This window comes from Lacerta agilis, chromosome 6 (assembly GCF_009819535.1).
Source record: "Lacerta agilis isolate rLacAgi1 chromosome 6, rLacAgi1.pri, whole genome shotgun sequence".
In the NCBI taxonomy this organism is placed as follows: Eukaryota; Metazoa; Chordata; class Lepidosauria; order Squamata; family Lacertidae; genus Lacerta; species Lacerta agilis.
In genome coordinates, this window is record NC_046317.1 from 32,869,586 (window position 1) to 32,893,695 (window position 24,110).

General features: G+C 40.3%; 1 protein-coding gene across 3 annotated transcripts; it reads left to right on the forward strand.

The window, feature by feature from the left end:
- The first annotated feature begins 715 nt into the window (after positions 1 to 715).
- LRRC40 (leucine rich repeat containing 40) lies at positions 716 to 23,594 on the forward strand. 3 transcript variants are annotated; one of them, XM_033151823.1, is made up of 15 exons: positions 716 to 927; positions 2,734 to 2,915; positions 3,319 to 3,392; positions 3,623 to 3,752; positions 4,811 to 4,934; positions 6,174 to 6,316; positions 7,236 to 7,408; positions 8,004 to 8,094; positions 8,199 to 8,244; positions 10,064 to 10,175; positions 11,375 to 11,482; positions 12,847 to 12,957; positions 14,562 to 14,639; positions 17,624 to 17,809; positions 23,182 to 23,594. In XM_033151823.1, exons 1-15 carry the CDS (start codon positions 777 to 779, stop codon positions 23,228 to 23,230), a joined length of 1,758 nt encoding a protein of 585 aa, XP_033007714.1. In that variant the 5' UTR covers positions 716 to 776; the 3' UTR covers positions 23,231 to 23,594. The 3 variants fall into 3 exon arrangements, with proteins under 3 accessions (XP_033007714.1, XP_033007716.1, XP_033007713.1); XM_033151825.1 differs by lacking the exon at positions 23,182 to 23,594 and adding an exon at positions 18,008 to 18,038 and having other exon boundaries at positions 717 to 927; XM_033151822.1 differs by lacking the exon at positions 23,182 to 23,594 and adding an exon at positions 19,675 to 20,250 and having other exon boundaries at positions 718 to 927.
- The last annotated feature ends 516 nt before the right edge of the window (positions 23,595 to 24,110 follow it).

The following is a 24,110-nucleotide window of genomic DNA, read 5'->3' on the forward strand; positions in this document are numbered from 1 at the left end:
CAATGTTTGTATCTCGTTTTGCTCCCTTGATTTTTATTACTTTGTTTCCCACACTGGGATTGTAAAAAAACATCCGATGCTTATCGAAACTGGAAACAAATAAATATTGTAATGGTGCAACCAAATGTCTGCACATTGTGGACTACAATCTTACTTCGTCAGATGCTAGCTTGAGTTGCTCACGTATAAATTTAATACCTAGAGTCGGAATTTCGTTTATAACACGACTTGTATATCAGAACTCTTCCATAGGCTCAGAACAGTCTCTTAGGAAATGGTGAGCGGAATAAACAGCGTTTCATTTGTAAAAAAGCTGAGGTGATGCCTGCCTGGGCAGTCGCACCTTAGGCTTGAGAGACCTTCGTCTCTAGATACTAATTTGCACCTTGCACACACACTTCATTTTGCCCAAGGTCCATTCGATGGGGCGGCTCAGTGAGTTCTGCCACTCAGTCCACCAACTACACTGGCTCTTCTTATTTATGACTTCAGCGTGCATACTTTCAAGGAAAAAAGGCGCCGGCATATGCTCAGTAGCCATCTTGCTGTGCTTCCCGTTTAAAATAAAAAAGCAAGTCCCGGCTCAGCTGAAGCGCTGCTAGGAGCTCAGTCAGACCTTTCCTTTGGGGCCGCTCCCCTCCCCGCGCGGAAGAGGAGGCGCCAACTGCCTAGAACGCGAATAAAGGCGGGCGGGCGGGCCCGCGTTTCAACCCGGCATTGCGTCGCGCTCCGAGTGGCTCAGCCGGTGCGGGCAACCGAGCAGGTCGGCGGAGACCATGTCCAGGGCGCGAAGAAGAGGAGCGGGAGATTCTCTCGCCGGCTTCAGGCGGGGCGCGGGCGACGGCGCTGCGGCGGTGCCTCAGGGGCTGATCCGGACGGCGCGGAAGAGCGGCCAGTTGAATCTCTCTGGCCGCGGGCTGACCGAAGGTGAGCGAGGCCGCCGCTCGGATTCCCGTCTCCACGGGCGGAGGCCGCGGCTGCGGCTGCCTCCACTGCGCTGCGTTTCCTGAGGGGACCGGGCGGCCTCTGCCTGTCGGTCGCGGAGACCGCGTCTTCCCCTCAGGTCGCGCCCGGCTGTTTACTGCTTTATTCCTGAGGAAAGAGCGCTGGTTGGGGCCCGAAGACTCCAGGGGCTTGTGCTGAGCTGAGGACGGCTTCATTCCCTCTAATCATTAATTAATTAATTAATTAACATTTAAAAAAAAATCCACACAATTTAACAAATGCAGTTCAATTTCAATACAGTGTTCTCTTGACATTTTGACTCCCTACCCTTCTGTGAGGTTTCCATTCAAATCTTTTATCTACTGCCTTAAATACAATGCTTCTCCCCCCTAAAACATAAAATTTGTATTACATTCCTTTTATCTCGTCAGATATTTGTACGGGGTACAAATAAATATTATTCTCCTTTTTATATTTCAAATCCACCCTGTGATTTCATTTGTCTATAGTATTTGTATGGGGTACAAAGAAATAATAATGATGACTATTATTATTATTCTCCTTCCTCTGCTTATATTTCAAACCTTTCTTGTGGTTTCATTTGACCATAGTATTTTCTCAGACAGTCCGAAAAGGCTCTCCTCTCTTCCACAGACATTCTGTATCTTTGTTCTCTTTATGGGAGTTGGCCATCATTTTATTATCCCTCTGAAGCTTTATAATGTGCCTTTTTTGTGGGTGGCTGGACAGGGTTGGCAACTGGGGGAAGAGCCCGCTTATTATTTCTTAAGCTTGGGCGAAGGGAAAAGGAGAGCTTGGGTTGCATCCAGAGCCAGCCCCAGCCCTACTCGGAGTAGGAGTGCTGAAGTTAACTAACACAAGGTCAATTGATTTTGGTGGGTTTCCTTTGAGGAAAAAATGTTGAATACAACCACTTCTGTTTCATCTCAGGTTGTCTTAAAAGAGGTTTGGGCAAATTCATGGACTGTCAGTGGCTCCTAGCTCTGGTGACTGCCAACTACTAGGCTACCTCCAGAGGCAGTTGCTGGAAGTCACAAATGGTGACTTCTTGTGGGATACCCATAGGTTGCTGGTGGACCACAGAGAACAGGATGCTGCACTAGGTGAGCCAGGGCCGTCTTAAGAAGATCGGCCGCCCTGGCGCGGCTATCCCTCCGGCGCCCCCACCATGCCGTCTCTCCGCCGCCTCCCTCCCGCGCTTGCCGCCCCTTGGGAGGGGGGTGGACGAGCGGGGGATGAGGGGCATGGCGCTGGAGCGGCGCGGGGCTCTGCGTGCCCTTCCAGCGCTTCCGGTAAGGGAGGCGAGGGTGGCCGGCTCGCACTCCCGCGCTCTGCGGGGCAGCCGGATGGCGCAGCGCAGCCCGGCAGCTCGCGCTGCGCCGGGCAGCTGGAGGGTGCAGCGCAGCCGGCCAGCTCTGCTCCCGCACTCTGCCGCGCTCCTGTGCTCTGCCCTTCCAGCGCTTCTGGGACGGGAGGCGAGGGTGGCCGGCTCGCGCTCCCGCGCTCCGCGGGGCAGCCGGATGGCGCAGCACAGCCAGGCAGCTTGCGCTGCGCCGGGCAGCTGGAGGGCGTGGCGTGGCCGGCCAGCTCCCTTGCTCCGCTGGGCAGTTGGAGGGCGCTGCCAGCGGGGCTGGAGGGCGGAGGCGCCCTCCAGGCCATTGCGCCCTGGTGCGCCGCACCACCAGCCCCAATGGATGAGACGGCTCTGAGGTGAGCCTTAGGTCTAATCCACAAGGGCTTTTCTTGTGTTCATTTTTCTGCCTCCAGTCCCTCCACATGTATGGCGAATAAACTTGGATATTCCAGAAGAGGCGAAACAAAACCTCTCTTTTAGTGCTGACGAACGGTGGTGGGAGCAAACCGATCTCGCCAAACTAATATTATCTTCGAACAAACTGCAGTGTCTTTCTGATGATCTAAGACTGTTGCCTGCTCTCACTGTGTTGGATGTAAGTACAATATTTTTGATTAATATTGCTTTCTAATTGATATTGTGATGATGAAAAGTGGGGAAAATAGGCTTCTTCCATTCTGTAAGAGCTTTGTTGTGTTTCATAATCTTCAGGGATATGCATAGATCTTATGTTAAAGATACATTTTTCTTCTTACAATCAAGTAGTATACAAATTTTATGAAATAAGTAAAATAAATACACTTTAACATTGTGTTAAATAAAAACTGGAGAGATTTAAAGAGCTTTGTCATTTATCACCATATTTGCAAACATAGTTCAGAATATAATGCCGTGGCTGATGGTAATGCTTGGATCCGAAACTGTTTGGTACAGGTAGCAATTGCTTTCTTACTTTTTTGAAGTAAGTAAATGTGCTGACAATTTATTTTTATTTTTAGGTGCATGATAATCAACTGACATCTCTTCCTTCTGCTATAGGAACACTGGAAAATCTCCAGAAACTTAATGTGAGGTAAATATATTGTACAAACTTTGTACACAGAACATGTTTATGTAATGGAAAAAGCTTAAAGATCTTTAAAGTGAATATTGAGGTGAGGAAAGTTTAAGTACATTAGTTTTTAATTATGTGTAGATACGTAGTAGGTTCTTGTGGATGTGTAACATTTGTAGACTAACAGGCAACATTGTTTTAGAGCAAAGTACTAATGCATTTCTTCATAATTTTTATTTTATCAACAGCCATAATAGACTAAAAGATATACCGGAGGAGCTTACCCAACTAAAACATTTAAAAAGTCTGTTTCTGCAGCACAATGAATTAAATCAGTTGCCTGATGAATTTGGACAGCTTATTAGTTTGGAAGAGTTGGTAAGTAAAGAAGGCTTTTATGATGATTCTGGTGCTGTTTTGGTTACTAATATTTTTAGTTAATTAGTTCATTACTTGCATAACTCTTGAATGGGTACTGTTCTTTAAAATTCTTTGATTTACCAGCTCCATATTAATAGTCATTTGGTGCTTGTTTGATAGTTTTGCTATGCAAGCATTTAAATTCTATGTATGACACGGCTTGAAAAAATTGTATGATTTGTCAAATCTTTTATTTTACTGTATCTGATTCATTTAAAAGTAAGCCAATTAATTATGTGATTTTTTTATTTATTTAAAAAATCAATTATCTCCTTCAGAAGCCTTATGGGATGTGTTGAAAAGACTTCTCTTTCATAAGGCCAACAATTCTGTTTTCAACTCTGGCCAATGGGATGCTTCCCAGAAGCTCACTAGAAAGGCAACAGCCTTCCTCTCTTGTTCCCATCTCCCCACACCTTGCAGCTTTTATTAAGAGATTTGTTACCTGAGTACATCAAGGATCCATATAGCTATCGCAGTTAATGAATAATAGAGTTACCCTCTTTTAAAGATACCTGAGTGTGGCAATCACCTTATTGTGTAGCAATGAATTCCAATTCATGATGCATGTTTTGCAAAGTACTTTATTTTGTCTGCCCAGAATCTTCAGCTGGTGTAAAAATTGTCCATCATATTTGAGAAGGCTGCTCACACACTAAATCATATTTATTTCAAACAATGTATTTCTATGATGAGGCTTATGATTGCCTTCAGTCTGCCTAAGTGAATATTCCATTCATCATTGTGAATAGATATGCTGCTAGCCATTCATATTGTTATTTTATAATCCCTTTGACATTGGAACTACTGCATTCTGGCCATGCCAACAAGAGAATCTGGGACTTCATTTGAAAAAGAACTGGGGTGGAAATACTGCAAGTGTTGACTAATAATTGTGCCATGTTTTGATACTTAGTGCTGAACCAATACTACTTGGCTTATTTATGCATCACCACAATTTCCTTACATAGCCATTCTAAACCATAACATCAATTTTTATTTCCCGCTTTCTTCAGGATATTTCCAACAACCGTATTTCTAGTATCCCAACAAGTTTTCGTTTTCTAACAAATTTGGTGCGGCTCAATTTGACTTGTAATCATTTGAAGAGCCTGCCAGCAGAAATCAGTGCAATGAAAAGTAAGGAAACCTTGAATTATGTCTTGATTGGAATCTTTTTGTAGTCTTATTTTCCTGGTAGTAGGGGTTTAATGAAACTTCATTTTAAAAGTACATTGCTATCACTCTTCTCTTAAGGAATTTTATATTCATGTACATCAGTGGTTTCCAAACTGGTCTGTGGATTACTAGTGATCAAATTAGTTTCATTCATGTGTCCCATAGTGTGCCTATAAAAATAGTGTGTGTGTGTGTGTGTGTGTGTGTGTGTGTGTGTATATATATATATATATATATTCAAAACAACAACCACCGTACAACATTTAGCACTGTGCATACTGTTGCTACAATAGACAGATAAATCATTAAGTGGTTGGCAAAGATCCTCAGCAGTTTTCAAGTGGTCCATGGGGGAAAAGGTTTGAGAACCACTGATGCAGTTGAGAAAGTGTGACACTCATTTTTAACCAGAACTTGGTAGTTCAGCAGAACTGGTCTTCACAGTACAGTAAGACTTTCCTGTGACAAGTTATGAGAAGACACTTACATGTAAAGTGCCTCTGCATTTTAATCTGCATGCAATGTAAGCTATTCGCAGCAGAAAGCAGTAGTTTTCCTTGGCAAATGTGGGGCAGCATGTTTTACTAAATGTGTATTCAGAAATGTGTTAACAGCTATGTATCTTTGTACAGCTAGAAATAATGGTCTGGATTGAAAGAAACATGAGCAGAGTTCTACTCACATGACAGGGCTTTCCCACTCACCATTCTCACTGCAGACTACCAAGTCCTCTGAAAAGTCATTCCTTATTGTTGGGACCCTCTGAGACAGTGTGCAAAGGAGTGTGAAAACTCACAGAGGGAAAAGAGGCAACTCTGCCTTTTAAGTGGAAGTGCCTTCTTGCCTACACAATAGGGTTTTCCTGAGCTGTGAGTCATTGTCTCTTATTCCCAAGTGGCATAGCTCTTAACTAAGAATTCTGAAGATTCTAATGTAGGTATAACTTTAAAATCCAGCAATATATTCTACAGCCTTTGCATTATTAATATTTGGCTTGGCTGGCAAATATTTGAAGTGCAATAATGAAGAAAATATTCCTGTGTGGTGTTTGCATTTAGTAAAGCCACCCTATTTTTTAATTGAGATGTTTCCACTTGTTTCTCCATTTCACATTTTGGTAGGCTGTTGTGAGGACAAGATGTTAGACAGAATGGCCTAAGGCCTGATCCATCAGAGCTATTCTTATGTTCCGTTCTATAGGTCTGAGACAGCTTGATTGCACAAAAAACTATCTGGAAACGATACCTCCTGAAGTGGCCAATATGGAATCATTAGAGCAGCTTTATCTAAGAAGAAATAAATTGTGTTATCTGCCAGACCTTCCTTCATGTAAGTTTTTAAAGGTAAGGTTTATTCTTGGTATGTATTACCTAAACTATGTAAACTCCAATAAAGACATCTTTTAAAACAGATTTATTCTCAGTACATTTGATGCTTTTGTGTGTGTATATAGGTTGTGCTATTGAATCTTTTCTTTTCTGAAGCCTGTTGCAATTAAGGATAAGTTAATCTTTATGTTGATGAAACTGAAATAAAAATGGTCAAGTTAATACAGCTAGCTTCTGAAATTGTATTCTAAGCTTTATTTTGTCTTGTGATGCTGGGGTTACATTGCATTTAACAATCAACATGGTGCTTTCAGGCAGCATTTTCTTAAAAGAGAGGGGCATCCCAGTGACACATGCACACAAAACTTTTGTTCAAGTGTGGATGGAACATTTTTCAAATGAAAACTAATGCTATCCAGACTTTAACAAGGCTGGTGAGGGCCAATCCAATGCAGAAGTCACTCTGGCTGAGTTCCATGCAGCTTAGTAAGTGAATAATATAGCAACTCTAATGACTTAAGTGTCTACAAGGTAACTATAGAACAGTGATGTCCAACAGGTTGATCGCGAAAGATCACTGAATGATCAGTGTTGATTGTGGTCGACAGTGGGCTCCCTTATGACTGCTGGCTCCACCCCCGCCGTTGTCGGAAAGTATCACTTCTCCTGCTTGTTATTAGTGGAGCAACTGTAGCCTCCCCTATAAAAAGCTAAACAAATTTGGTCTCCCCCCCTCCAATGACAATGGGTAGATCACTGTCAGTTATTTTATACTGGGAGTAGATTGCAGTTGGATGTGTCTGCTATAGACTATCTGCTTGAGGAACTCTAAAGTCAATAAATATGTAAAAATACAACTCTTGCCTCCTATGTAATAGATTTACCTTGATACAGAGTTGATTATGTAATTTATTCATTTTTAAAATTCTTCTAGGAGTTGCATGTTGGTGAAAATCAGATTGAAGTGTTAAAACCTGACCACCTGAAACATCTGAATTCTTTGTGTGTATTGGAACTAAGAGATAATAAGCTAAAATCACTGCCTGATGAAATAACCCTGTTACAAGGGTTAGAGCGACTGGACCTATCCAACAATGATATTAGCAGGTAAGACTATGGGCATTATTTAGAGTGGCTGGGGAAACCCAGCCAAATGGGCAAGGTAGAAATACCTAATAATTAGTAGTCTTCCTTAGTTTGGAGCAGGTTTACGCTGTTACTGAATTTATAAACAAATGTTCAGACCATACTTTTTTCTTGAAATATATTATTATTGATTGGTAAAGTAATATTGAACCATTAATAATGCTCTAATTAACGAGGTTCAGAATGCAGGGGCTTGGATATTAACCAGTGGTGAAAGTTCTACTAATAGAATGCTCCCATCAGCAAAAGTGGGGGGAGGCATCTTTCACTGATTTCCACGTACCCACAAGAGCAGTGTCCACATGAAATTCTGCTCTGGAGGATTGGGGAAATCATTCAGACCAGCAGGAGAAGTGGCATGGGGGCACCTGTGAAAATTGCCTTTCCCATCCCTTCTGCCAGGGGTATTCTCAACTGGATATTTCCTTTTCAATGAATAGAAGTAGCTTGTGACTGTTTGCACTTAGTTTTGATCCAAGCCTGAATAACTGAGCTGAGCATTGCTTCCATCTTCCTGCTTTGAGGTTGTTTATAAAGAGAACTCTTCTCTCTGCAGCCTTCCTTACAAGCTAGGAAACCTGTCTCAACTGAAGTTCTTAGGGCTGGAAGGGAACCCTTTAAGGACAATACGAAGGGATGTTGTACAAGTAAGAGCATAATTTACATACTGTCTTGAGTTGTTTCTACCCCTTAAGATTCAAAAGATGCAAGTGGTTGACAAGCTTTTTGTGCTTTTATTCTTCCATTTCAGAAAGGGACGCAAGAAATTCTAAAATACCTTAGAAGTAAAATACAAGGTAAAAGTTTTATTTGTGAGCATAAGGTTACAGTTAAATCAACTCTTGGACTAGTTAGATTAACTCTTCACAATCTTGTTATGTCTAGAAATGTTTGTTCACACCTGGTTGCTTACATATTTTTTCTCTTTTCCAAGTCCTACATAAGTGGAGATGGTTTCTATTATGTATAAGAATGAAGTGCATCCCTTGTTATATAAAACTGCCACCTGGCCCGCTGAGGGGAACGAAGGGTCCGTTAGCATACAGAGAGCCCCGACGCCAAATGAGCAGCAGCACCTCTTCCAGCGGGGAAAGCCACCACACCTCCAGTGGGGAGGAGAGGGAAGGAACCAGCCTGGTGGGGAGAGGGCTTAGGGATGCCACTGAGAGCCCCAGTGCCTCTTCTAGCCAGGAGTCACAAACAGGGAGCCTGGCAGGGAGAGGGCTTGGGGATGTTGCTGAGACCCTGTGCTCACCTCGCCCGGCTGGTCAGGAGGGAGGCACGCCATTTCCGGCACCCCAGTTGCACAGAGGGGTGAAACACAAGGAGGGTAGGAGGAGACTTGGGGTGCCAAAGTTATTATGCTGCTAGCGACTGAGACTGACATGCTTTTTGTAGCTCTGCACTGTAAATAGTTTGCACAATAAAACTGCAAAAGACTGTTTGGGCTTCTGCTCCGTTACTCGTGAAGCACCTTCACGCAAACCTTACATCTTCCTTTACTTAATAAGGAAATAGCCACAAACCTAATTTTGTACACGTGCTTACAAGCATGCTTAAAAGCATTTGAAAATGCTTTATTTATTTCAGATGAAGGGCATACTTACATATAAATGTGTTCATGTCTGAGCACTAAGGCTGCTTTCTCCCTTGGTGCTGGATTTTTGTATTTAAATTTAAATTTTTGAATTTAAACATAAATACATTGAGAAAGAGAGAATGAATCCTAACTTTTTTTGCAAGAGGATGTCGAGACTAGTGCCTAATAACTAGCTGGTGATGGCACTTGAAAGATCTGGCTCTGATAAAATTTGAAAATAAATTCCTTAGCTATGGTTCAGTTTTGTATGTATAAAAGTTAGTTGGTAGAACTAATGAACCTGGGTTACTATACAGACTTAACTGCCAAGATATTTCATAGTCAAGTTTTTCAAGACATGTTCCAAAATTGATCTGGAACTGGATCAGCCACATGTGATCAGAACATTTTCTCTGTGTCATTTGTATAGCTTCCTCTTAAATAATAATAATAATAATAATAACAATAATAATAATGTATTGCAGCCACGTTTTTAGGCTATATATTCACAAAATTTACTATTGGTTATTTTCCTGTAACACCCTGCACAGTTCTTTGACATTTGGCAACACTTGAACAGATTGACCACAAGATACTTACAAATGCAATCCAAAAATGGTTCACTTAAAGCCACTTGCTCCATTGGTCTTGATGTAGTTAAGGAATACAAGGTTCTATGCCCTAAGTCACTGATATAGGTAGAACTGGATAAAACTGCAGTACAAAATACCTTCTTACACTTGGAAGAACTATTGATATTCCTAGCCTTTTCAGACTTTCCAAAGAACAAGCCTGAGAGTCTTCTAGATATGTTGTATGAAATATTATGAACAGAGTCTTCATTAATTATTGTTGTGTCTGAATGAAGCAAACTTCATCTGCTGTGAAAACTCTTACTTTTATGATGTTCTGACTCCAAAGTGGGTGAAATTGAAATGAAAAAATAATCCTAACTACTTGGCTACATTTTTTTTTTTAATCTTCAGATTTTTGCAGATTCTCTTGTTTGTAAAATATTAAACTTCTGCTTTCTTTAGATGATGACATGATTGGTCCAAATGGAGAATTTCCTGTGACAGCAATGACTCTGCCAAGTCAGTCAAAAATTAATCTGCATGCTATAACTGCATTAAAAACATTGGACTATAGGTAGGAGAATTTTAATCTTACCAGCTCTAGACATTTACCATATTGGCCTGAATATAAGCCTCACTTTTCCCCAAATTCTGACCGTGAAAAGTTAAAGTGCAGCTTAAATTTGCGACATTACAAAAATTGGCTTTTACGATATCGCTGCTGAAACAGACATACGGTAAAATGGAACGGGTGTGAGTGCCTGCGGAATTTTAAGGAAGCAGCTTATATATTTTTTTCTTTTTCCCTCTTGAATTTTAAAGGTGCAGCTTATATTCGGGTGTGCCTTATATTTGGGCCAATACGGTAAATAAAAATCCAACAAAGTTGTTCTGTTTTCATCTACACAATGGAACTTGCCTCTCTCCCCCACTGTGCCCTCTTCAGATCTGCTCCAAAGGGTTCTGGGAACCTCCAGAACAGATTTAGAGGATGCCTGGGGAGAGGGAGGGGAACTTGCATTGTGCAGACAGAAGTCCTTGTGCTTACAGAACTACTTTGTTGGATACCATGTCATGCATCCTTGGTAGAGCAAATGTTACTGGTACAGTTTTAATGAAGCCACCCCTTAATCATGAGTGATGGAGAGCTCCACAAAAATACCTGTTTTTGACTTCTTTATTGAAACTTCTAATATTTTATATTCTTGTAAACTGCTTAGACGTTCCCTTACAAACAGACGGTATATAAATTTTGTTAAATAAGTCAGAAGTGGCTCACTTAGTGGGGTGGAGCCACAGTTCAAGCTTTCCAGCAGCAGCAGTACTGTCACTTTCCAGGGGTATCTAGTGGTGGGGAGATTGGCTTCACTCAGCCATCCCCACCCAAACATCCCCAATCAGGTACTGCACTCTTAAGTTTAAAAGACTCTCAGAATGGCTTATGTGAGATCAGTAACAACACAAACCAGACAATACCAACTATGCACAGGATTTCATTCTAAATGTGTCTTTGGATTAGTATTGTTGAGGTTTGTAGCTGGAGTTGCAATTATAAAAACTCTAATGCATCTTTCCTTTTTTTAATGATCTCTCCTTAGGATACTGGGATCTGGCTTCCTAACCATATTTTATTTTGATATTTGAGTACAATATAATTCATTTTGCAACATGACTCTTAAAAGTGCAGTACCTTTCCTGTTGGAGTTCTGGCCAATTGATAATGTTGTTATTCTTCTGTTAAATAATAGGACTTTTTAAATAAATATTTTCCAGTGAAAAACAGGCAGCTGTAATTCCAGATGAAGTGTTGAATGCAGTTGGAACCAATCCAGTCACTACTGTAAATTTCAGCAAGAATCAGCTGACTGAAATTCCAATAAGGTACTGTTTCTCCTATAGCAACATTAATTAAACCTGGGCTGAAGTCCATTTTGAGAGGGTATTTCGGGGGAGAGGGAAGACTGGAGTGAAATCACACACACGACTGTGCTTTTTGGTAGTGGGGGGTGTTGTACTGCAAGCATCATCTGAGGCACTCCTTCATGTGCCCTCTCCGTGAAAGGTCTAGAGGATGGAAACATGAGAATGGGTTTTTTTTTTCAATGGCTCTGTTTGTGAAATGTTCTCCCCAAGGAGGCTTGCCTGGCACCTTCACTGCATATATTTAGGCACCAGGCGAAAACGTTCCTCTATACCGAGGCCTTTGGCTGATTAAGCAATCAGTGGCCTTTTAAATGTGTTTATGCAGGGATTATTAGAGTAAGTTTTTTGTTCTTATTACGATATGTATTTTGTTTTTATGTTGTAAACCACCATGAAGGGCAGTATATAAATTTAATAAATAATATATAAAAATAATTATAAGACCTTTCATTGGGGTGGAGGAGGGCAGAGTGGTGTTAACTTAAAATCAAATAAACCAAGGTTTGGCCTACAACAGAATATAGGAAATCATCACAATAGGTATACTAACAAGACAAGTGACCTGATTTGTACACAACACTAAACCATAGTTGAGTGTTTTGTGAAGGGAGAAGAGTTGCAGCAAAGTTTACTTTTACTTTTAAAGAATCCCAGCTTAACTTTACATATGAACCTGGGGGTCTGGTTTAAAACAAACTGTTAAGTTTTATAACAAGCCATCACACACACACACACACACACACACACACACACAAAGCCATGATTCTGTAAAAGTAAACTACTGTACACTTTGGCAAAATTATCCTCCTAGGCACATGGGATGTGAAGAGTGGAGTGCAGGTGTGTCCACATTGTTTTAAACCATGGTTGAGAGTTGCATGTGAATGTGGCCCAAGATTTAAGATACTGGCTGCTTCTAACAAACCATAGTTTAAATGAGAGGAATCCAACATGGTGCCCAACAGATGTTGTGGACTAGAACTCTTATTATCCTTGGCCATTGGCCATGTTGGCTGGAGGTGATGGGACTTGTGGCCCACCACATCAACTACTGGTGGTTTAAAGTAAGCAGAGTTCCTAATCCAGACTTAGTGAGTTAGTTTGAACCAGGAAGCAGGTATTTTCATATTGTGGCTGAGGCCTATCTAAAGCTGACCTAGGGCCCATTGGTGGTTCCTGCCCCAGTGTTTGAGAGAAACTAATAGAAAGTTACACAGTGGTGAATACAATCTGGTTTAATCTGATCTTTTGAAATAGCACAAAACAATTTATGAGATCAATTGGTTTTCTTTTCTTTTCTTTTTTTTACAACTGGGCTGCAGAATTGTGGAACTAAAAGACTCAGTCTCTGATATAAATTTTGGTTTCAACAAGCTTTCGTCTATTTCCCTGGAGCTCTGTATGCTTCACAGACTGACACATTTGGATGTTAGGTAAGTGATAACTTAAACCAGGGGTAGGCAACCTAAGGCCTGTGGGCCGGATGTGGCCCAGTCGCCTTCTCAATCCAGCCCACGGACGGTCCAGGAATCAGTGTGTTTTTACATGAGTAGAATGTGTGCTTTTATTTAAAATGCATCTCTGGGTTATAGGAATTAATTCATTTTTTTCTTCAAAATATAGTCCGGCCCACCACATGGTCTGAGGGATGGTGGACCGGCCCACAGCTGAAAAAGGTTGCTGACCCCTGACTTAAACCTTTGTTTATACAACATTTTTGAAGGGAATTTGTAGATTCCCTTAAAGATTTTCCGCTTGATTAATGCAGTGACAGTTGAATGTTAGCCAATGTAGGTACGTATGTTTTTTTAAAAAAAATCATTGTATGCTGCTCTGGGATTCACTTGAATACAAATACAAACAGCAATGAACATAACAGTCGAATATCCTAGTTACAACACATACACAACCATTTCAGTGCCTGGGCTATTAAAAACTGACCCTACCAAGCAGGCCTGTGCAGAGCTTGTCTGAGGCCCGGACCAGAGTCTTGTTAGAATAAAGTTATAAACTCAAAAAATAAAAATAAAAAGCAGCTGGTCACTGACAGGGACCCCCAGCTGGCTTAACCCTCTGAGGTCTGGGGCAAGTGTATCTGCTGCCCTCCCCCTGAATGGGTCTGCTACCAAGTAATACAATATATAATAATTATTGTAATCTATAAAGCAATGTTAATAAAACAGCAGCTAAAAAGTAGGCTAAACTTTTTTACATTCACCCATACCCTACACTGCTTCCATTCAGTACAGGTAACTTGCATCTTACGGCAGAGTTTTCCAAAGACATGCATAATTTTGCAATCCAGTAATTAAGTTTTACTAACAAACCAGAGGTTAAACTAACCCCTTTCCAGCCCCCAGAAGAGCACAGGAAGCATTCGCACGACACACTGACACACTGCAGCCGACACACTAAAGTGTTGTGACACAGTTTGGAAAGTTCTGCCTTACTGTGAGGCTTTCGGAAGGCAGTGTGAGGGCTCTGGCCCAGAGCCCTCATACTGCCTTCCCAAAGCCAAGCCCACAATAGCAGCTTTGTGCAGCTTGGGGGAGGATAAATAAATGGTGAGTGGTCTTCTCCATTTATTTATTCCCCCTGCCCCCCTGCACAAAGTTGCAGTTATGTAAGTTAAGTTGCATGTTAAGTTGTGAGGTACCTGTAACATGCATATAACTCTTGTTCCAGATGCTTAGTCTGATGCTTCTCAGAAGCTCACAAGTGGGTCTTAAAGGGAACAACCCTCCATTTTCTCTGATCTCAGCAACTGGTAGTCAAAAGCATATTGTTCCTGAATGTGGTGGTTCTACTGATACTAATGTGCACTCATCATGTATGTTGATTTATATGTAGGGTACATAATTTTCTATACACAAGTGATACTTTGTTATGGGAATCCACAATAGAATAGGTACCAACAGTTCTGCTTGCTTATTGAGGCAAATGAATCTAAATCTTGTATTTGAAAATGGTTCAGTTAAAATACCAACTTTTAATAAAAGTTAATAGTTGGTGTATTTGGTTGCTTTTTTCAACTTAGAAATAACATTTTGACATCTCTGCCTGATGAAATGGAAGCACTGACAAAACTGCAAATAATTAATCTTGCCTTTAACAGGTAAGTGGTCTTGTAGATAACTCTACTAAAATTGCTAAATACATGGTTGGTCTTTTGTCTTAGCTTTGTAGTATTACAGGGCATCCCTATTCCTAGGATCTATAGCAGGCTTCTGCTTTTGGAACTTCACTCAAAAAATCTGCTTGCCTCAGCAGTGTCCTGTTGGAAGAGGAAACTTCTGTGACACTTCAGCTTGTCATGTGTGGGGAACCTGTGGCCTTCCAGATGTTGTTGTTTTCTTATGAATGAATTGCTTCCTGAAGTGATTTTAACAATAAAAACATCAACAATGAAGACCATGTCAAAGCAAATGCAAATATAGATTGGAATAAAAATCCCCCTTAAAAGGAAGGGCTTCAACAGGCGCCAGAAAGACAATAGTGATGGCCAGGGCTTTTTTTCCTAGAAAAAGAGGTGCTGGTATTCACCATGAAGTTGTTGCAGTAAGAGTTGTCAGTACCGTGTACCCTTGAGTACCCCCCCGGGGGGGGAAGCACTGGCAATAGCTCCTGTCTTGTTATTCAATGGAAGGAATTTCAAAGGGTAGGCACTGCCACACTAAAGGCCTGACTCCTACATCATATGGAAGAAAACAGAAATGGTTTCTGGCAGAGACCCTATCTTGCAGAGCTCAGTATTCAGTTGGGTATTTTGTGTTTTATTTATTATTACATTTATACCCCTCATTTCCTCCAAGGAGCACAATAGGGTGTGTGTGATTTCCCTACTCATTTTATTTTCCCAACAACCCTGAACTGTCAAGATGATGGCAGAAAAAACAGATGAGCATCTGAGATTGTATCATGTGCAAGCCATAGCCAAGTTGCACATATTGTGCAGAAAACGAGTTCTTTAAGCCAATTAATTGAAAAGGTGAAAAACGAGAGGCATATATGCATTTTCAATAGCTATGGGTGAAGCCTCAGGTAATTAGAAAAAGGACAAGCCCATCTTGTAATTTCATACAGCAGTGTAATTCTAATCCATCCTTCATTCATTCATCATTTTATTTGTATGCTGCCTTTCCATAGTTAAAACAATGCTCAAAGTGGCTTACAATGTGACAAGATTTACATAATTACCAACATAACAAAAGTCAATAAATAAAACACATCAAAAAGTACACAACCAAATGGAAAACAATTTCCACATAAATCATAAAATCTAAAACTAAGAATACAGCATTAATATCAATCACAATTTAAAATTACATAGATAAAAAGCAATTTAAAAACAAAACAAAAACGGAGCCCCCTCTGCCCAGCAGCAGCACTCTTTTATGGAGCCTGTCAGGCCCCGCCCCAAGCCAGGTTGAGAGAAGCAGGGCAGGGCCACATCAAACTCCTCATGGACTCATAAGGTAACTCATTCATTCATTTAACTGTTTAAAAGGACCAGTTACCCTTGTAAATGCTTCCACATAGAGAGTTCTATATGCATCTAGGGGAGAATACCTAAGTGAAAGAAAAAGGGTGCTTTTGAATCTACGAAAAAGTTACTGAGGGAATTAGTGTTTATACATTTATTTGACTCTGCCCCTCTAGGTGTTGTTGCCTTGGAAACATTCTCCTGACCTTTTATGCCTTGGGAGAGTCAGCTCTCTAAAGAAACATTTTGAGCCTGAAATTCTAGCACTTTCATGAAGGTAGGGAATGAAAAAGGCAGGAAAACTCAGCTTAACAACACCAAAAGGGATGGAGAGGAAGAAACACAGTTAAAAAACCCCTACCAACTCACAAAATACACAATAGGAAAGACACAAGATCAAGTAAAGGAAAGTACAGTGGTACCTCGGGTTACATACGCTTCAGGTTACAAACTCCGCTAACCCAGAAATAACGCTTCAGGTTCAGAACTTTGCTTCAGGATAAGAACAGAAATTGTGCTCTGGCGGCGCAGCAGCAGCGGGAGGTCCCATTAGCTAAAGTGGTGCTTCAGGTTAAGAACAGTCCTCCGGAACGAATTAAGTACGTAACCAGAGGTACCACTGTACTTGAGAAGAGAACAAAAGGAGCCAACTGTCACCAGCTTCAGGCTGGTTGTCAGGTGAGAGGAATGACTCCTGAAGAAGGCTGCAAAAGGCTTGAGTGGACCATGTTACTTTCAGTAGGAAGCATCTCTGAAGAACATCAGCTACTATTAGCCGAAAAATTAGAAGCTCCAAATATTGGTTTGGTTCTAGACTTTAGTTGGTTGCACATAATTTCATTGAAAGCAATAGGATTAAGTAGTGGCTAATTTAGAATGATAGAATATTTTAGGTTGGAAGGGACCCAAGGGTCATCTAGTCCAACCCCCTGCAATGCAGAAATCTCAGCTAAAGCATCCATGACAGATGGCCATCCAATCTGTGCTTAAAAACCTCCAAGGAAGAAGAGTCCACCACCTTTCATGGTAATCTGTTCCACTGCCAAACAGCTTTTACTGTCAGAAAGTTTTTCTGAATGTATTAAGTCAGAATCTCCTTTCTTGCAACTTGATGCCATTGGTTTAAGTCCTACTCTCCAGAGCAGGAGAAAACAAGCATGCTCCATGTGACAGCCCATGAGATATTTGAAGATGGCTATCATATCTCTGTCTCCTCTTTTCCAGGCTAAACATATCCAGCTCCTTCAAGCGCTGCTTGTAAGGCTTAATTTCCAGACCCTCAATCATCTTTGTTGCCCTCCTCTGCACAAGATTCTAGCTTGTCAACATCCTTCTCAGATTATGGTGCCCAGAATTGGACACAGTATTCCAGGTGTAGTCTGACCAAGGCAGAATAGAGTGATATTACTTCCCTTGATATGGATGCTATACTTCTGTTGATGCAGCCTACAATAGAACTTAATCTGAATCCAACCCTTGGCTTTGTAAATTAGTTCCCTAAAGACTCCTAATAAACTCAAGTCACTAGGTGTGTGCAGTGGTTGTATTTACAAATTATATTCTTGGGTAGGTTACTCATAATTATATTAATGAAGTGTCTCTGGTTTTCTTCATAGATTTAAAATATTTCCAAATGTGCTGTATCACATTCCAACTCTTGAAACAATCCTCCTTGCTAATAATCAGATTGGATCCCTGGACCCTCTGCAAATAAAGAAGTTGGACAGGCTTGGTACCCTAGATCTTCAAAATAATGACCTCTTACAAGTACCACCAGAACTTGGGAACTGTGTCAATCTCAGGTGATTAACTTCATGAATTTTGGATAACTTTTTCCTATACAGCATATTCTAGTTGAAAATGTTCATATTTATTCTAGGAAAGACTAAACAAAGCAGTACAAATGTTCATAATGAAATCCATCTTATTTTTGTGTCATCTGACTATTTGGATAGATTGGGTTACAATTTTGAAAATGTGTACTCTTTGGATCTTTCCAGACATTGGCTGAATTGAACAAGATTCTGCTTCCCAGGATTGTACACACTCAGTAAGCATGGGTACAATATAACTGAATATTTGAATAGATAGTTTTCCTAACCCTATATGGGATAGAATTCCACAAACGGGATTTGTTAGAAAGCCCATGTTCACATAAGCTCAGTCATCATGTAAGGAGCACAGGAGAACCTTGTTTGCAAAACTGCTCATCCTAACCGATAGTCCTAAATAGATGGTGATGCAGTTTTCTTTTCAAGGTGCAATGCTGGAATTTTATGCATAAATCAGTGAGTGATGCAGTGGCTCAACTGTTGAATAAAGTAATAATGTGGTCTGATGCAGACAGGGAGAATTAATTGAGTTGTATTCTCCTGATCCCTTGGTCCCATTTAAGGGATCAAGATTGAGTCAGAGGATCATGTATATCTGCAGCATGAACCCCCCCACCACCAGGTTCAGGATTTACAATAACACTAGAATTTTAAGCTGGTTTCAAATTAAATGAATTCCATCTACAAAGGTCTAAGTAAGAAAAATGTAAAATATTTCCTAAGTGACTGTTTAAGAAAGGGAGTGTTGACTTTTTTTCGCTTTCCCCCTTTTTTGCCTTGAATTTTAAAGGTGCAACTTATCTGCAGGTATGGCTTATATCCGGGCCAATACGGTATATCTGCCGTCTTTCAACCACAACTGGACTTATTCAGAGCAAAATATTATCACTTCATCTGCTTAAAATCTCAACAGCACGCTAGATTAGTGTTTCTGTTCAATCTCTCACAAAGACAATACTTGAATATAAGCCGCTCCCTTAAAATTGGGTTACAGGCTGAAAATCGCTGCAGTTGGTAGAATTGTAACTCCAAGCCAATTTAAGCCTTTGATCTTGCAAGCCTGCAAAAGTTACTGTACAGTCGCTAAAATTGCAAATCACTATTCAATTGCTACAATTTCGCAGGCACTCAAGCTCTCAAATCGGCAATATTTTTTTTTTTGTTCCGTTTTACCGTATGTCTGTTTCAGCAGTGATATTGTAAAAGCCATTTTTTGTAAGGTTGTGAATATAAGCCGCACTTTAACTTTTCACGGTTGGAATTTTTTGGGGGGTGGGGTGGGGTGGAAGTGCCACTTATATTCGGGCCAGTATGGTAAATGAGCAGAGAAGCCTTCCTCAGCCTCAAGCCCCCCAGATGTGTGGGACACAATTCCCATAATTCCTGACTATTAGACATGCTGCTTGTGGCTGATAGGAGTCAGTCTAAAACATTTGGAGGGCACTAGGCTGAAGTAGAGGTACAGTGATACCCCGGGTTACGTAAGCGATCTGTTCCGGGTCACTGTACGTAACGCGGGCGTGTGTATCACGAACGCAAAAAAAAAAAAACCCGGAAGAAGCATGAATTGAGCACTTCTGCGCATCCGGGGGTCACGCGTGCTCCGTAAACACTTCCGGGTTGTGGGTGTTCGCAACTTGAGCGTCCGCAACACGGGGGGGGGGGGTAACATAACCTGGGGTTCCACTGTATTGCTGACTTCCATTTTTAAATAAATGACATAATAAAGTAAAAGTGATAAGATTTTCTCATTTATGAATAGCGATTGTGTGTATGCATGTACATGTGTGCGCACACATACAGTAGTCTTAACTGGTTTTTGGTCCTTCTGTTAGGACACTTTTGCTGGAAGGCAATCCTTTCCGGACTCCTCGAGCTGCTATTCTTGCCAAGGGGACAGCTGCTGTGCTTGAATACCTAAGAAGCAGAATTCCTACTTGATCTGTTGTGCTTGGTTTGAACTGAAATGTATGCAAGATCTTACCTTCTGAAGCATGAAGATCGAAGTCCTTATACATGACAACTATTTAATTTGTTTAGCATAAACTCAGTGCATATGCTGGGGTCACTTTTTAAGAGCTATTTCACAAAGGACTCTTACCTTCCATGCCTCCAGTTCAAACTATGCTTGTGTACCTACTTGTATGGTGTATGGGTAGGTTATTGATAGATGGTTCTATTCATCCATTAATTCCCCTGATCATGACATGATTGTAAAAGCACTGCTACCATCTAGGAATTATTGATAGCTGTATCCATGTACCCGTCTGGTCTCTTCTTACCCCACATATTCTATATGAACAGGTGCTGTATGTTACACAAAATTGGATATGGTTAGAATTCTGCTATTGTGTTAAAAAAATTATCCTGTTTTGAATTTCCTTTTCGTTTTAGCTAATTTTAAGATCACCAAAAAAGGGCTCTCCCCAAAATAAAATAAATGCAAAACCTAATTTGCATATATGAAGCATTTGCACCAAGCAATTGCCAGCTGAAGAATTATGGTGCTGACTTAATCACTAATAAATTGACACATTTATCAAATTAGTATTTGAAAATAAAACTCAAATTATATATCAAATGATCAGTTTCATAAATTTAACGAAATGACTTAGTGCAACCATTACAAATGCCAGAAATGTTTAGAAAACACTGCTGTATGGAACATCACAAAAGTTGGAATATTTTTTCTGGTTTTTTTTTACAATTAATACTTGGTTGTGTGCACGCATTGCAATTATTCAAGATACTAGTTTGCCAAAATGAGCAGTTTCCATTTATTTTCCTTTTTTAAACGTTATTGCTATTAAGAGCTGCTGCTTTTAGGCGATGTCCTACTTGTACAAGGATAGCTTAGTACGAAGACACATTGCCTGTGTCAGCTGTGAACACCTCACACATGAATTTTCTCCTTTCTTTGCAAAAAGCTATGACACTGGCAGTTGGAAAGGAGGAGGCATGTAGCTGCACCAGAGTACGATCTATTATATGAAATTCTTTTAACGCTAAAACTGTTTAACCATGCAACCCCACTTTCAGATTACATTGTTAAGACTTGTAGAAACTGGAATCTTTTTGGAACAGGCTTATTGATGTGAATTTCCCTGTTCTGCTCTTAACTTGGGACAGCCATGCATACACCCTTAAATGTGTTGTCCTGGTCTTGCTTTCGTGTTTTGAATAATCTGTTGGGAACCGCCCAGAGTGGCTGAGGAAAGCCAGCCAGATGGGCGGGCTATAAATAATAAATTATTATTATAGTAGCCCCTTTGTTGAGTTATGTATAATTAGAAGCATATATACACTATTGCCCATAAGATACTTTACTTTTCCCCAAACTTTGGATACAATTATGAAAGCCATAGTCTGCACCCAACGAGAGATTAGTGCAGGGGTAATTAACCTGTTTTTGGAACACAACTCCCATCACCTCTGACCATTAGCCATGCTGTTTGGGGCTAATAGGAGCTGGAGTCCAACATCATCTAGAAGGCTACCAGTTAGTTGCCCCTGGTCTCATTGCTGTTGTGATCTAGCAACTGCCCATGTGCCACCTTCCCTTACTTAAAACATTTCCAGAAGGGAGTATGCTGGCCATAGTGCAACATAGGCACTGCACTGATTGTTCTTGATATTTTGAAGCAAATTACAAAGGTGGATACTTTTGAGACTGAAGGTTAGGATGGTGCAGTACTAACAACAATTCTTGCATACTTGGATCTTTTTACATAACAGAAAAAGTGCTTTCTAAATATGTCAGTGGCAATCCTTCAGGCCCCTCCAGTTGGTTCTACATGTTAACCCCAATCCAGCATAGCGTTAGGTGCACTCAAGCATATGTATCTCTGTTGGATGGTGGCAGTGGGTTCTTCTAAAGGTTGTAGAGCTTTATGCATCTGACTGGCCTAGTAACATGCTGACAGCCAGCAGTACTAGCAACCATTGTACTAAACCATTCTCTGCAAGTCTAAACCCCTAGGTAGTGAGAACTACCTGAAAATCTGACAGCATCTTTTTATGTTGGCGAATGCATTTCTAGTTCTGTACTTCTGATGCACTAGGATTGAGGAAGTAAGATAATAACATGAGGCCTGGCAAAAACCTTGGTGTTGTTTCTATGAATTAGCAAAAGTGAAATAGTTGTCTGGAAAAAAAGTGATTGCAAGACTCCCGCACAAAGTACTTATAAGGTGCCTTTATTTATACAATAGACTTTTTAATATATTATTCAAAACACTTTTTTTAATACTGAAAAAGGTTGAGTACATCAAAGCCGAAAATGGCTCTGCTATACGCTGCACAGCATTGTTTGAGTCCCTGTATTCTTTTTATGTACAGAAAGCATCTGCAAAATGCATTCTAGACACAATATGCACCTTACCAGTTAGTGCCAATACACAAATTAAAATGGGAGCAATACCACCTGCATGTGCAAATGAAAGATAATTGATTTCACTGAATCAATAGATTTAAAATATAGCTTTAAAGTACCTTTTTGCACGTAAAATGAAGCAGCTTCCAAGTTCAGTAAATCTGTATACTGCAAAGACATTGAAATACATTCACAATCTATGTTCATATAGTAGTAAGTGGTTCTTCATTCAGCCATATTTACAATGATATTGTAATTAAACTGAAAAGTACAGTTCTTCATATAGCAATCTTTGTAACACATACAAAAATGACAGTTCTGTATATAATTTAAGCTCAAAATCACAATTGTCTCAAAATATTAATTACAATACAGCTATCTCTATAATTAAACATGTGTTTTATAAAATGGTAAAATTTGTAATAAAGTAAGTTGTTTTTGACTTGATTACAGTACTCACAAGTAGAAAAATGTAACTTAATAAGTCTTTGTCTTGCCCAGTGTTAAGCCACCTAAGCTAGCAAAGAGGCAGGAAAGGCCCCAGTTTATAAAAATTCAGCCTCTTGTGCTGAACTGGTGTGGCTTCTTGATGTTAAGAATAAAAGCTTTTACAAGAGGGCATGAAAATTCTAGATGGAGTAAAATGGTGTGTATTATACATGTTTTGTGTTTGACTTGATGCGCATCTGAAAAATTCAAAAAGACTAGTAAGGACGACTCATTCTAAAAGTCTGAGTTAAAATTCTGCTTTTGTACAGAGCATTAGAAATCTGGCTATTAAAAATGTGTGTGCTGAGGAAAATTAGGCTTTGCCTTTGGGTGTCAGTATTGGGCTTCGCAAATATGACTACCATTGTTGTTGGGCATAGCAAAAACTGTCCTTGTTGTTCATTAACCCCACCTTCACTACATGTGAATCCAATCCAAATTACTGGTTTAGAAATAGATTTTATTCTTATCTCATACCTGGAACACAATGCAATAATGAAGACCATGAGCAAAGGAAAAAATGGAACTGAAAATATTCAACAGCAATTCCTAAAGGAAGAAAAAATGTTTTGTGAAAGTATAAGTCACTATTTGAGTTCCATCTTAATTTTGCCCCAAAAGTACATGAAAGCTGTAAACATGGAAAACCTGAATCAATGTTACTAAACACTGTTGCTGTTGACAATGATACATTCTGAACATTAGCAGGGAGGTAAGCAGATTGGCATTTTGCTTATATTTCTGTGATTTGCATGATTATTTCTTAGAGGGGCATGTATTGCAGTCAGACACAGAAGTCAGTACACTCACAAGTTAGCTCTACAATGCTGAAACTACTGGTTTTAGTTTGGTAAATGGGTAGGCACTGCTTGCTGCAATAAAGGGAAGCAGAGAGTAGTAGGGTAAAGAACACTATCCTTTGTGGAACATAACTTTCATTCAAGACATCCTAGGCACAAGGTTTATAATAGGTTTCTGTTTTTAAATTAACCACTGTTCCATCTTTTATTTTAAATTGGTCACAAGCAGGGCTTTTTTTCCAGCCAGAACTCACTGGAACTCCGTTCTGGCACCTCTCAGGTGGGTGCCATTGCCATCATAAGAGAAGAAGGGAGGCGTTCATGGTGAGTTCCTGCATCTCTTTTTCTAGAAAAATGGCACTGGTCACACAGGGCACCATCCAGAGGGACTTCACACAACCAATGTAGCTAAGAGGTCTGCCCTTTTTTTGGGAAGCATTTCTCATCTAGTCACAGCAATTTTGGGGTGGGTTACAACAAAACAGTTTCAGATTCACAGTATAGTTACTAAAATGAGGCATAGAGCCAGCCACATTAAAAATATCTATACTGGCATCAGATCTTGCTATGTGACTGTGTGAATTACCAGATATCTAAAACTTAACAAGAT